This window comes from Rhinoraja longicauda, chromosome 3 (assembly GCF_053455715.1).
Source record: "Rhinoraja longicauda isolate Sanriku21f chromosome 3, sRhiLon1.1, whole genome shotgun sequence".
Lineage (NCBI taxonomy): Eukaryota > Metazoa > Chordata > Chondrichthyes > Rajiformes > Arhynchobatidae > Rhinoraja > Rhinoraja longicauda.
In genome coordinates this window covers 48,619,374-48,634,914 of record NC_135955.1, presented here as the reverse complement: position 1 = coordinate 48,634,914, position 15,541 = coordinate 48,619,374, and the positions used below count along the sequence as shown (strand labels likewise).

Here is a 15,541-nt window from a genome sequence, read left to right as displayed (position 1 = left end):
AGGTTCGTGTTATATCTAGCCCCTCTCACCTTGTACTGTTGTCCTATTATTTTTAATCCCCTTACCCTGGGTCTCAGACTCTGTCTAAATTCTTCATGATTTTTAACTCTATAAGATCACCTCTCAGCCTGCTGCAATCCAAGGAATAAAGTCCTAGCCTGCCCATCCTCACCCTAAAGCTCAGACCCTCAAGTCCTGACCTCATCTCGTAAATTTTCTCTGCACTGTTAACACCTTAATGACATCCTTCCTGTAACTGGTTGACCAAAGGCGAACACAACACTCCAAATGTGGCCTCAGCAATGCCTTGTACAACTGCAACATAAGACTTATGGCAATTGAATTATGCAGTGGGCCCTGAGATTGTACATTTTGATTCAACTGCTTTGGCATCTCAAGCACCTTTCATGATATTATCTTTTCTTTCCTTCCGCAGATATTGATGAATGTGAGAGAAACCCTCTGCTGTGCCGAGGTGGCACTTGTATAAATACAGAAGGCAGCTATAGGTGCATGTGCCCTCCAGGGCACGAGCTTACTCCCGATGGCAGTGGCTGTGTTGGTAAGATAAATATAACACTCTGCTCATAGGAGATTATTCCGACTTCTCTTTTGAAAAGAGATTTTCAAAATCTCCTTTTTGACTTTGAACACTTCTCTGCTATATGTGAAGTTTTCTACTTTCTTTTTTTTTTCCAGATATTGATGAGTGTTCCCTCAGTGATAACCTCTGCAGAAATGGCAAATGTGTCAATATGATTGGAACCTATCAGTGTGCTTGCGTCTCTGGATATCAGGCTACCCCAGACAGGCAAGGCTGTGTAGGTAAGAGGTGTACTCAATATATAATTAGATTATACCATTTTACCATCCAATATATCGGCAACTGCTTTTCATTGCTGTGTCTTGTTACTTTAAAAATGCTGAATAAGTTGCTCAAAATTCAAGTCATTTGTTGCTCGTCCTGATATTGTTTTCCGAGGAACAAATTCACCTCCACCCTCCTAATTTCTGCTTGCAAAAATCTTTGGAGTCAAATCAGATTCTTATTTCTTTAACAATAAAAGACATGTGCCAGCCTATGGTTTTAATGTGCAAGTGGAGCCACATTCAGATTGGTCCATTTAAGAAATAAACTCCAAAATTGGCAGCATGTGGCCATCCCATGTCAGGTCATACACAGGTCTTATTTTTCTTTTGCTGAACACGGTCTGTTTGAGATTTCTCCCTCTCTCACTCCCTCAAAATGATTATCACCTCTTCCTTCCCATATGGGGGAGTCCTCATATGGGCTCTGCTTATGCTTCAGCTATGTCCTAGGAATTTCATAAGTCACAGGAGGCTTGAGGGATTGCACCTTTTCTCTCATTTCAGTTTCCAATCCTTCGCTGTTAATTCTTATTCTTGGGAAAGTAGATGAGGCATTGACAAGGGGACAATTTATATTCTGTCACACCTTCTCACATGGTAGTTTTTAAGCATGCGACTGTCACAACTAGGCTTTTCCTTTACACTCGAAGCAGTCGATATGATTTGGGGAATAGGAGCCTACTGTGTGCATGTTCAATGGTCGTAGGTTGTGGGTCACACTTATATGGATGGCTAGATGTTCTGCTCTGTCAAAACATTGCCCCAGAGAGGAAAATTTTCAGAGGGAATTTTATCTTGAATAAGTATCTATCGATCATAAATATTCAGTTTGACTTTAGATTAAATGTATCTTATCTAATTTTCCTATCAGCAATTCATTAGCAACAGTAGAACGACAAACCTGCTCTGCCTCTATTAATGCCTCTCCTTCATCTGATGATGATGAACAATCTTAATTTAACGTGATTAAAAATGCAGAGCTCTCCACTCCCAATTCAAGGACATGAATTTAACTATCACCAGAGCTGAGAATTTGAATTCAATAAACTAAATTATTTAGATTTTTTAAAGTTCAAGCCAAAAGGGTTAATGTCCTAATTATCAGACTGGTGTCTTGGATTTTTGAAAAAGAATTGCTGCTTTTACTTTTCTGGCCTATATGTGACTCCCGATCCATATTCATAATATCATCATATCATATCATATATCTACAGCCGGAAACAGGCCTTTTCGGCCCTCCAAGTCCATGCCGCCCAGTGATCCCCGTACATTAACACTATCCTACACCCACTAGGGACAATTTTTACATTTACCCAGCCAATTAACCTACATATGTCTGAAACACTCTCGCAAGCTAGTTATTTGTATCAAGAAGTACTCTCTTAAATAATAGGAGTATCTGGCATCAAATTCTGGGTTTGAAGCTAAAATTGCTCCCCAACCCACTGACCTTGCCACAGAGTAAATATTGGGGGACCGCTGACTGGTTTCAAGAGTCAGGCGCTCAATTAGTGTTTGCCAGATTCTCATCAAAATCTCTTGGATGCATCTCATCATACTGGCAGCACAAATGAACTGGGACTGGCAGCACAGTGATGCACAGATAGGAATGATTGGCCTGGGAGTCCTCAGCACTGACTCTGTTCACTACAAATTCATCAGGTCAAACACCGAACGGCAAACAAAGGTCACCACTCCTTTGTTATCGATGTTTCATATGTAAATGCTCTATCCAGTAATCTATAAATGAACAAAATATTTTGTGGATACTTTAACGTCATCTTTCCCATTCTTTAAATTTACCTTCTCAAAATGTAAGTTTGGTATCAACCAGGGTCAACTTCCCTTTTATAAGTGGCTTGTCCCACTCTGCTTTGAAATTAGGGATTCCTGCTGAAGTTCAAGCAGAGAATCTAGAAATGTTAACCCCCACCTTTTTCAATTTTTAATGTAATGAAATAAGCATATAAGCTGTATTCTGAATGTCTAATGTATATCATTCAAAAAACCTAATGAGTAACTGGCGCCTTTTTGTAATCACTTGCTTCATATTATAGATATTGATGAATGTACCATCATGTATGGAGGCTGTGACACACATTGTACGAATTCAGAAGGCAGCTATGAATGCAGTTGTATTGAAGGTTATGCTCTGATGCCGGATAAAAGAACATGTGCAGGTAAACGGAGAGGGTATTTTATTTTAGTCCATCATGATAAACTCTTAGTGGGTTTTAATGATTCGGAGATGACCCATATAAAATGGCCTAAATTTTATTGACATACGATTGTTCATACTTCGCACTCACTCACCCAAAGGTAACTCAGTGAAACGTAGGAGATCAGGTTTGTTTGTAAATACAAATATTAAATTATTAACTTTAAATATTAAAATATCAAAATGGAAAGAGTAAAACCAACTCATTTTAAAAATGATAAGACTAGAACGAACAATTTGTCCTTATTTAAAGCTGTATCTTGCATTGTTTGATGCCTGCTGCTCCACATTTCCACTGTAGCCAGTGGGCATACTGAAACTTGGTCAGGTTAGACGGTGCAGGATTGAAGAGTTGGCCACCCAGTGTAAATCCCAACAAGCTTCTGTTCTGCTTTTGGACTCCAGCAGCAGAGCACTGCCAGGGAATGACATGGTGCTTAGCCAGTAAGTTTATGACTTGCCTGTTTGCATGGGAGTCCTGAAATTTACCTGCATTTAACATAGTAAAGTTCTGGCAATTGAGTGCAGAGTTTCAAGTATTTCACATCATAAGGTAGGCTACTATTTCTGCTGTTAATCTCCAAGGATCTGAGTAAGCACTAAATATCATCAAGGTTACTATTTGTCTCAATAAATTTTACTGCCTTTGAAAATTAGATTTTTTTAAGCAACAGATTTCTTAGAGATGCAGAATAAGGAACTGCAGATGTTGGTTTACAAAAACAAAGACACAGTGCTGGAGTAATTCAGCAAGTCAGGAAGTTCTCCAGCGATGCTATCCATTAAGTTACTCCAGCAATTTGTGAGTTTGTAGAGAACAGTTATTTTGCAAATTCATAAATTTCACTTGACATTTCTTGTGTTACTTTACTAGACATTGATGAATGTGAGGATAATCCTGATATCTGTGATGGTGGACAATGCACTAACATCCCTGGTGAATACCGTTGCCTGTGTTTTGATGGATTCATGGCTTCAATGGACATGAAGACCTGCATTGGTAAATATGAAGAAGACAGCCTACTTTTTTTTCTAAAATTAGTAAAAACCTTGTGTACGTCAAATACAATATAAGCAAATCTTACCATTTGCACATTACTTATCCGGGATATAATTAAAGTAACATTAACACTACCATAAAATAGTTAATTGTTGCAGATAGTGACCCTAGGATGTATCATTTCAGATGTGAATGAATGTGACTTGAACGCTAACATCTGTCTCTATGGTGACTGTGAGAATACCAAAGGTTCCTTCATTTGCCATTGCCAGCTTGGATACTTTGTGAAGAAGGGAACAACCGGATGTTCAGGTAGGGTTTAATTAACTGCTGCAAGATGTGTCTATTAAAGATCTTCCTGTACTTTTTGTTTAACATTTTTTATATCATGAATAATAAAACATTTGATCAGTGTAATTTTAAGAGAATACTCTGACGATAGGAACTTCATTGCTGGTAATGCATTGGACAAATCAAGGAAATGCTTGCCATTACATGCCGGCAGTGAGCAAAGTTCTGTTCCTAATGCACTCAGAAATTTACCCAAGGTGTTTTTTTTAAGATGGCACTGCGATAATTCATAATCCTAAACTATTAAAAATTATTTTTGAATGCGAAGAATGTAGGTCAATTTGAGCTTTAGTTAAATGTGAGTCAGATTGGGAAAATCTCATCATAGCCTAGATATTTTCAGATATTTTCTATCAGTGTATCATCAAGTATTGCAACAAAAAAAGTAAAAGACCATAAAATAACAAGTGAAACAAATGACTATACTGAATGTTGTTCAGGATATTCAGCAAAGATTTATTTTAATTAATCTCATACTTAAATTAAACCTTATTTAAATTAATCTCATACTTAAATTAAATCCTCATGAAATAAATTTAGTAAAACTTGGTAATTTGGGACAGAGTCAATCTTTAAACGATTTAATCCTCATTGATGTTGAGATTTCTTCACTTTTAATCTGGTACATTCTTTAATTATATCACCAGTTAGTTTCTCTTTATGCTGCATCCAATTTTGCAAATAAATTAATCTGTTACTTTCGAAATTTGCATTTCACCGATTAATGACCATTCAGTAAGGAGGCGGGCGCTTCCATGAATTGGATAGGAAAGGCTTAAAGGATTGATTCACAAGATATTGTTTTTAGCAATAAAATAGAAAAAGGACCCCATGAATATCAATTAAAAAGGAAAACTGAAAGGCCACTTTCAATCAGAACAAAATTGTCACATTCCGAGAACAGGTCAATCATTTATCAGGAAATGAAAATTCCTCAGGAAAATTATGGAAAGCAGAGTGCCAAAGAAAGTAAACAATGAAAGAAATAATGAAATCTGGACAAACTTTTACATTCCAAATTACTTCCATAACTGAAGGAGGAACATTATTGTCAGCACAAAAGCAAAGCTTCCTGTAGTTAATGGGGATACTTCTTCTCCGTATGGTGTTGGAGAAGATGTTGGCAATTGTACAAGGTTTGCAAACCTGCTGCATTGTCCAGATACCAAGAAAGACACACTGATTAATCGTGCTTATTGTGAGGTACCCTAAGCTTTGTCACAACCCGCTTGTTTTTGCTTGCATCTATTGTGTGAAGTATATTTATTATGGATATAGATATTACTTTCCACTAGAAGTAACAGAGATATAGCTAATTAATTTATATTAAAAAGTTAATTCTACAGAGCAAGTTATAAATCAGTAGCTCCATTCCTTTTAAAATGTTGCAACAGTGATTTTGTTACCTAACAGGATATATGTCCAAAACCATGTTTCCAAAGTGTACCTTCTATGATTGCCTTGTTTTTATGTTTTCAGATGTTGATGAATGTGAAATTGGGGCTCATAATTGTGACATGCATGCATCGTGTGCCAATGTTCCTGGAAGCTTCCAGTGCAGCTGCCGTGATGGATGGATTGGTGATGGTACCTCTTGTGTTGGTGAGTTCACCATGGTCAAGGGATAATTAACAATTTTGGATTTACAAAGCAGAAACTGAATTGATTTGATTTCATTTTGCAAAGGAATAGTAAGACAAAAAATGCATTACATGCAAATGTGTGCTTTATGTGGATAAATGGCTTCAAAAAGTAATTTGCAAAATGCATTTGCAAATATGTTTTCAAGTAATTTTGCACTGTTTTGCATGGCTGTTCGTATTAGATCTAGCAGATTATATTAGTGTATTCTGTAGAGAAGAATTGCATTATTATTATAGGAAAACAACTTTTAAAAAAAATATATAATTAGAAACTCATCCTAAGATAGTTCGCAAATGCCCATTTTAATAAAAATTGAATAAGCACCAATGACCAAAATAGTAGGGGAGGCATTTTGAGAGTTTTAAAAAGGAGAGAGAAACAAAGCAACAGGGAGGCTTTGGGTGTGAACAGTTGATAGTACATTCTTTTGGGGCACATAAGGGGCGTGGCTGTGTTCTGCAGCTGCGGCTCACCGGCAGTCTCTCCGGTTTTTTTTGTTGTGTTTTTTAGTCAATGTTGATGTTAAATGTACGTTTTGTTTTATTTTTAATTCTGTGTATGTAGGGGGGTGGTGGGGGGGTTGGGGGAAACCTTTTTTAAATCTCCTCAATGGAGATGCGACCTTTACCGTGTCGTATCTCCGTTCGCGCTACGGCCTAACATCGTGGAGTCGGCGGCCTCCAGCTGGGATCGACCTCGAAGACTCCGGTCGCAGGGCCTGGACTTACCATCTCGGAGGCTTCGGCCGTGGGCCCTGCAGACCGCAACATCTGGAGTTCGCAGGTCCCTGGCTGGCGACCGGCTTTTGGGAGCTCCAGCCGTAGCAGCTTCGACCGCCCCGAAGCACGAGGCACGATCAACCCGCCCGCAGGCCCTTCATCGCCCTGCGTGGCTCGGCCGCAGCACTTTACATCGCCCGGTGGGGGCTCAGGACTCTCATCGCCCTGCGTGGCTCGGCCGCGGCATTTTCCATCGCCCGGTGGGGGCTCAGAACTTTCATCGGCCTGCTCGGCTCGACCCTGGGACTTTCCATCGCCCGGTGGGGGCTTCAAGGGGTTGGGAGCCTCGATCGCCTCGTGGCGCCACGGGAGAAGAACGAGGAGGAGATAAGACTTTGCCTTCCATCACAGTGAGGGTATGCCTAGAGCAATCACTGTGATGGCTGTTTTGTGTAAAAAATTGTATCTGTGTGTCTTGTGTTCTTTAATGTCTACTGCCGGACCCTGACGTGAGAGGACGCTGGCGTTGATTATTCGCCGCTTTTCCGTCAGGATAGTTTGTCTGTTTGTCTGTTTGTTTCTATGTTAATTGTATTTGTAAAGCGCTTTGTGCATGTGTTAAGGCGCTATATAAAATAAATATATTATTATTATTATTATTCACCAGTGGCAAGTCAAAGAGAGTGGAGGTTAAGCAGGAGACCAAAGTTAATGGAATACAGAGTTAATGCAAGGCCTTTGGGCAACTTTTGGTACAGAGCCAGGAAAAACTAAATACAAATTTTTTTTTTGCTTCACGTTTATGATACCAAGATTTGAATGGTTTCAATTACATTTTTCCAAATGAAATACAAAGATTAAAAAGTCTAATTTGTAATGTGAATTTCTGAGAGCAATTACCAATGGGATCTGGAGTGTACGACTACATGGAAAATCATGACTGAATATTGGTAGTTTCCATTGTAATTTGGAAACAACCACCCGAGCTGTTCCAGAAAATGAATATCATATTCAGAATCAATTTCTACACTACACTACACAGAACACATAAAACTGCATGACTATCCGCAATAAAAGACTGATGAAAGATACATTCCTTCAAACTCGTCTCACCACAGTTCACTTTGAGAATCTTTTTTCTGCCCTGAATTTATATGATGGATTGACTTTTGAAGGTATTAGATCTGAATTAATAATCAGTCTCCATTGAGCAGACAAAGAAATCTTACGAAAAGCAGGTTTAATTTTTAACTCCATTTAAACTTGTTTGAACAGGCATGCACTTGATTCTTCTGATCTTCAATTTTATTATTATTTAAAGTAAAGAAAGTTTGTATTTTGTTAATCGAGATTATGTCATGAAGTAAAATTGAGCACACAAATTAAAAATCAAATCATTTGGCATTAAAGTGCATATTTCCTAAAGACTCTTAATAACAGGTGCTTGAAGGCTGAAACTGCTACAAGGGTGAAACAATATTGTGAGAATTCATCTTGTATGGCATATTAGGAGGTTAATAATTGACCCAGTACCAAGAATTCTTTCTTTCAAAGAACAAAGGGTTTGAGGGAGAGGGTGACACAACCTGATTGATGCAAATATCCAGACAAGTTAAAAAGTGTCTGTATAACCTCAGAATACTTCACTGCGTGATGTAGAGCAGCATTGGCAAACTGCACAAACTGGCACATATTCAGTGTTACATTTTCTTGCATTCCTAAGGGATTGAATTTGGTTGCTGTATAATGTGCCTTGGGAGGCTCTGCTTTAATATGTTCACTAAAGTTCCTAAGTGCAGTGGTATGAGGCTTATCTAGATCATGATCTTGAGCTAATGCTATAGCAATGGAAGACTTGTATGAGGAAACTGATCTCCCATCTTGAGAATGTAATTACTGATGAGAGTCACCAATGCCAGTATTTTACCATTTTGTCCATCAATTCTGCTACCTTTTCTTGTTACTTCAAGAAAATGCAAGTGATTGTAAAGTTCCTCCATTTGCATGAGTGAATAGTTCATGAAAAAGGAGCATGGAATTTTCAAAGGATCCTTACCTCTATTGTGTGGATTTTGAAAGCGCATTTATGGACAGCCTAAATACTAAGCAATGCTGGGAGAGCATTGTCTTCATACCACTCTTTTTGCTTGACTGGAAATACTTAATTTGTTTTCTCCTCAGTTTTCTGATTGTTGTTTGTTGAAATTTAATTTTGAAGAGAATGAAACATGCTAACAACCATTTTTGGAGTGTTTGGCTTTATCCCAGAAATGTAACTGGGCTCTTTCCAGCATCAGTCACTTCTGGCATTGCAATGTCACACCCCATAAATATGCTCCTTTCTAGCAAGCCAGAGAAATAATCCAAAAACGTTGAAGGAACTCAGTAGGTCAGGCAGCAACTGTGGAGGGAAATAGACAGGTGATGTTTTGGGTCAATCCGAAGGTACTTTCAGTAGTACAATTTCCCCTTTAATGCCCATTAACTGTGAAGCTAACAATAATGGCTTCAATAGGTGTATGGTGGCATTTTCCCATGTTTCCACCCAGTCCCACACATCCCCCACTCCTCCCAGAACAAGATCTTGGTGCATTTTTCTTTGTGCACTCCAGAAAGGAAAAAAATATTCCTGAAGTTTGTGCTGGCAGGCCGGTGAATAGAACTGACATTGTTGTGTTACAAAATGAACATATACAGTGTCTGCAAAGCCCCTCTGCATTTTCTTGCACAATTGTACAGACCTCATGATATAGTTTACAGAGTATATCATGGCTCAACCACTGCCAGTTATAAATTACCTTCTTTGGCTACCAAACCAGGTTAATTCTCCAATTTAAACTTAAGATGCTTTTGACATTTTTGTACTAATGTTTTTTTTAAAATTCTTTATGGTTTTCCAATTATGTTAAAGAAGAATAATGCGCTGTATATTTCATTCAACTAATCAATTGCCCTTTTTGATTTGGTAGATCTCGATGAGTGCAACAATGAAACACATCAGTGTAACCTCAATGCTGAGTGTATGAACACACCTGGCTCATATCGCTGCCTCTGCTCTGAAGGCTTCAGTGGTGATGGCTTCACATGTTCAGGTATGATGAAGGAATGAAACTGAAGCTCTTTTTGTTTAGAAAAATGTGGCCGTAGACGAGGACAGAAACAACATAATTTCACTTTTCAATGAGGTTGAAATGTAACGTGTTAAAAGGACTTTGCTTATTGCTGCCCATGTGCTGCCCTCAACCCCCACCACAAATCCAGTCATTCCTTTCAGCAAAAATGGCAATCAAGACCAGGAACACCAGCCAACTGAAATTTTACCCTTTCCTTTGCCTTGCTGCATCTCTACTGAATGCCAAAATGAGATTACTTGGCACAAAATTGTTTGCTGTTATCTTAAAAGAGCAACAGTTATTTTACAGATTGATAGCTGTGTAATACTTAAAAACAGATTCTTGGCTCTGGTGCCCTGACACATCTGCAATTGTAATGTGCAGTACATTAGAATGTTGTCTCACACACCCCAGTAGCAATGTAGCCAGCTGCATTGTTGCCATACTTCCAACATTGCAATTTACTCTAAACTTTGGAAAATTACTGTGCTCAAAGTAATCTCAAAGTTAACATACTGCCAACGTTTCAGAATCACATATATATATATTAAGGGTATTTATTCACATATGTGTATTCTAGCTAATTAAACAAATCTAAACTTATATAATAATTCACATCACCTGGTCTGAAGTTAATAAATGATAAAATTATATAGAGAATTCTTATGGTGTCACATTACCGTGTGGTACGGTCTCAAGGAAGTTGTGATAGCATCAGTTACAGTCAAGAATCCACAAAGACAACATCACATTGTGTTGTGCTTGCTGGTAGAGGTGCCAATTTTGCATTTCACCAATTATATAATATAAGCTTGATGTCATTTCATTCCAACTTCCGAAAGGTTTTGTCATAATGAGCATTCTGTTAAAGTTTAACATGATTAAAGATTGATTTAATCTCATCAAATAACCTTGGCTGATATAAAACAGAAAAGGCATATGTGCAAAAGTTGCATGTTTTATTAAAATAATCAGACTGAAATTGATTTGTCAAAAGATTTTTTTTTTTTTTACACCAATCACTTCTAGGTAGGATTATGAAAGCATTCACTCTGTTGAACATAATAGGAAATTAATTTTTGTGAGGTGATAACAGTCTTACTTTATTCACTATTATTTACAGATGTCGATGAATGTGCAGAGAATGTGAATCTGTGTGAAAATGGCCAGTGCCTCAACACACCTGGAGGATACCGATGTGACTGTGAGATGGGATTCACACCAGCTTCTGATACCAGATCCTGTCAAGGTAAGTTCATGTGTTTATTCAGACCTGTCTGAAGAAGGGTCTCGACCCGAAACGTCACCCATTCCTTCTCTCTAGAGATGCTGCCTGTTCCGATGAGTTACTCCAGCCTTTTGTGTCTATCTTTGGTTTAAACCAGCAGTTGCAGTTCCTTCCTTCAAGTTCATGTGCTTCTTGGATTGAGATTAAATCTGAAAAGGCATGTTGGAAAAAGAGACTGCAGAAGGTGGTTTCTGCACCAAAGAAAGGAGAGCAGCGGAGAAACTCAGCAGGTCGGGCTGCTGAAGGATCTTGATTCAAAACTTTGACTGTCCATTTCCCTGCACAGATGCTGCTTGACTCACTTGAGTTCCTCCAGCTACTCTCCTTTTATTGCAAAGATATGCTGGTCTTTTCACTAAATGTAAATATTTTAAAAAAACACTTTTAATCAGTGGACAAATGGTAGGGCAACTGCTGACAAAATGCCAAGCTTCCTCAAAAGTGAGGTGGAGCTAAATTTTCAACATTTGGCATTGTAATTAAGAATCATTTTATTAAAAAATAACAGTAAATGTGCAACAGCAAAATGAAAAAGGGATTGAGCATATTGCGAACTGATAATTAAATGCACACATTATGAACACAAATAATGAAAAAATAGAAATCCTTTTATTATTAGAATGTTAAAGTTGCCTTACCTTTATCTTTTGTGAGTATATGGACTTTTTCTGAATCTTATCCTGTTTGAACCCTGCAGCAATGCTAAAACGGAGCCTTGGTCCCTAACTGTAGAAGCAAACCAGAGCTTGTCTTTTGACATGGAAATTATGTCATTTTTACACTTCTGAAAGAGATAGATAAATATCATATCTATTTCTCTATTATTTCTTATCATGTTCCACTGGTGATAGTATAGTGAAAATCACAGTTTGGGCATTAGTATGCTCCTCCTACAGGATGTGGAAGATCAGGGATACTTCCAGTTTCCCTGAGATGACACCTGTGGGAAGTGCCTCTAGCTCCACTTCCTACCTGACCAAGTGAAGGCACTGGAGCTGCAGCTGCATGACCACAGGATCTGTAAGTGACATAGATCGGAGTTATAGTGAGGTGGTCACACCTGAGGTACAAGCAGACAGTATATGGGGTGACCACCAGGAAAGTGAGTAGGTAGAGTGTGTAGGAATCCCCTGTGGCCATTCCCCTCCAAGACGAGTATTGATACCTTTTGATACTGTTGCTGGGGGAAGATTGGTCAGGGGAGAGCAACAACACTAGTCGGTTCTGTGGCATCAGGCCTGGCTCTAAGGCACAGCTGGGAAGGGTGAAGTCAGGCAGAGCTGGGATACTACACATTGACCTGAATGATTCATTGTAAACGGTCGCATACCAGTTGTGTATTAAGGGGCAGAGATTACTTTTGGTTTTCCAGTAGATGGATGTGTGGAGATGGAAAACATTGTACATGCAACAGATGGCATACTGCACCATGAGAAAATCTGCAATCTTAATGAAGCAACCTGGTCTCTCCATCGGAAAGATTATTGAAATTGCATTGACCCTTTATCACGCAGGAGTCACTTTGACCCCCTTTCCTTATGGCATGGTGGACAGTAAACTGTGAAATAGGACAAACATTTTCAACATTAGCCCGGAAGGAGCTCGATGCTCATCATGACAACCACTGAAACCCGAAACGTCACCCATTCCTTTCCTCCAGAGATGTTCCCTGTCCCGCTGAGTTACTCCAGCATTTTGTGTCGATCTTCTGTGTAAACCAGCATCTGCAGTTCCTTCCTACACACTGAAAAACTAGGTCTTAACTGACCTCTTGAATGGGCAACCAGCTAATGCTGAAAGTTACTGTTCTCTAATGGCAATTGGTTTCCATGATCGAGAATAACGATCTGTATGTGGTTAACTCCGACAAGGATCCTGGCTGTCAAGCAAAAGGCCTGGGGATTGTTGTTGAGGTCAGAGCAAGTTCACTTTTTTTAGTCTTGTTTGCATTTAAGAAGTGGGTAGAAAAACATCCCCATTATCTTCATGAAAGTGGGCAACATAAGATCTTAGTGAAAGGAGAATAGTTGCTTTTAGTTTATTAAAGTTTGGAATATATCTATTTTGTGTAGGGGAACAGTTTGGGCTGTTTCTTAAACTGCGAAGCACGCTAATATTGAAACAATTTGTTTACATGTTCCACTGAAGATTGCAATATGAATTAATAAGAAATATTGATAAAGATTAAATTACAAAAATACACGCATTGGGATGGGTGGGAATTGAAAATACAAACCCTGTTGCAATTATTATAAAGTGTAAGGAACCAGCTTGCATTCCATCCCCAGGAGAGTCAGTCTTTGAAATGTTTTAAAGAGGATGTGTTTCTCTGTCTCATTGTGATATCTATTAAATGCTGGTGACCAGGCTCCTTAGCTGCAGGAAATCCAGCAGCCAAAAAGAGGTGAGAGAGCCTGGATCTATAAGATCTTCTCAACATCTCAACCTCTCTCCAGGTTTCTGGGATCTCTGAAGCCTGCTTCTACATCTCATTTTCACTGATCTCACCAATGTTATTGTTTCCATTTTCCCACATTATCACTGCTGGTTTTCCCAAGCATGACACCCACTGCAAGCTCCGCAGGCATTTCCACTTCTTAAGGCTAAAATCAGGGCATGAATTTCTAAAATTGCCTTGAAAATGAGTGCTTTCCAAGAAAGCAAATAGTTGGATCAGAAATTTTTCCGGTCCCTTTGAAACGCACTTTAAGACCAGACAATTTAAGAATGTGACATTTCTGTTCTCATAATAAAATAAAAGAATCGTTAGTTTATAATTAAAGATGTATTTTTCTTTTCTAGATATTGATGAATGTTCATTTGAGAATATCTGTGTCTTTGGCACCTGCCTGAACTTTCAGGGTGTGTTCAGGTGTGTATGTGATGATGGCTACGAACTGGACAGAAGTGGAGGCAACTGTACAGGTAGGAACAGGACAGTTACCGAGTTAATTTTTTGAAGGTGTCATTCATCATTTACTGTATTTATTAGTGTGCAGTATTGCAGTTGGATTGAATTAAATTGGTCTACAGTTCCCATTGAAATAGCTAAATTTCGTAATCCGCAGAAGTGACAAATGTTATTTTTAAATTAAAAACATTAGTTTGTGCAATTGCCATTGAGGAAGAGTGTTCCAAGGACTCATGTCAATGAGCAGAAAAATAAATATATCCTGCTTTATATAACCCCTTATTTTGTAAACAAACGTCCTCTCCACTTCACCTGTCAAGACCCCTCAAAGTCCTGTGTGTTTCACTCAAGGTCTTTCAAAGTCCTGTGGACACCAAGCTAAGAAGTCCAACCTTTTTGTTATACCTGTTCCAAGTATCAGTCTAATAAACCTTTGAACACCATCCAACATATTAACATTCTTCCTTAAATACAGCACTCCAGATGAAGTCCTGTCAATGCCCCAAAAAGCTAAAAGGTGGTCTGCCTCTCTTTGTCTTGAGTTCCCCTCACAATGAATAATATTTATTATGTTTACCTTTCCTTATTACTTGCTGGATCTGTACACTAGTTTTTTTGTGATGATGCACGAAGACACCCATATTCCCCCGTAATTCAGAGCTCTGCAGTCTCTTGCCTATGGGGGTGTGAGCTATAGGGAGAGGTTGAATAGACTGGATCTCTATTCCATGGAGCACAGGAGGATGAGGGGTGATCTTATAGAGGTGTACAAAATCATGAGAGGAATAGATCGGGTAGATGCACAGAGTCTCTTGCCCAGAATAGGGGAATCGAAGACCAGAGGGCATAGGTTCAAGGTGAAGGGGAAAAGATTTAATAGGAATCCGAGGAGTAACTTTTTCACACAAGGGGTGGTGGGTGTATGGAACAAGCCACCAGAGGAGGTAGTTGAAGCTGGGACTATCCCATCGTTTAAGAAACAGTTAGGTATATGGCTAGGACAGATTTGGAGGGATATGGACCAAGCGCAGGCAAGTGGGACTTGTGTAGCTGGGACATTATTGGCCGGTGTGGGCAAGCTGGGTCGAAGGGCCTGTTTCCACACTGTATCACTCTAAGACCCTATGAATCTATTTATCTAAAATGCTTCAATTTTTAAATGGATAATTTCATAGACATTTGCCAGATGGTTCCTCACCCATTTTGCCTATCTGTGTTCTATATATCCTCTTTTTTGATTTTCCTCTCTATGAATAAAGTACAGGTGCTCCTCAACTTACAATGGGGTTACGTTCCGATAAACCCATCGTAAACCAAAAATATCTTAAGTCAAAATGCATTTAATACACCTGATCACGTGGCCGGAAGCGAGCTGTGGTTCGCTGCCGTTGCCCAGCTTTTGCGCCATTGTAAAGTCGAAATATCGT

General features: G+C 38.9%; 1 protein-coding gene across 1 annotated transcript in view; it reads left to right on the top strand.

Moving 5' to 3' along the window:
- The window catches only part of LOC144592393 (fibrillin-2-like), a 259,796-nt gene that overhangs the window by 169,710 nt on the left and 74,545 nt on the right, over positions 1–15,541 (top strand). The window contains exons 27-35 of the mRNA XM_078396959.1: positions 437–562; positions 700–825; positions 2,928–3,050; positions 3,963–4,088; positions 4,275–4,400; positions 5,919–6,041; positions 9,772–9,894; positions 11,039–11,164; positions 14,006–14,128. Coding sequence (XP_078253085.1) covers positions 437–562; positions 700–825; positions 2,928–3,050; positions 3,963–4,088; positions 4,275–4,400; positions 5,919–6,041; positions 9,772–9,894; positions 11,039–11,164; positions 14,006–14,128 — 1,122 coding nt within the window. The remainder of the gene's footprint in view (positions 1–436; positions 563–699; positions 826–2,927; positions 3,051–3,962; positions 4,089–4,274; positions 4,401–5,918; positions 6,042–9,771; positions 9,895–11,038; positions 11,165–14,005; positions 14,129–15,541) is intronic.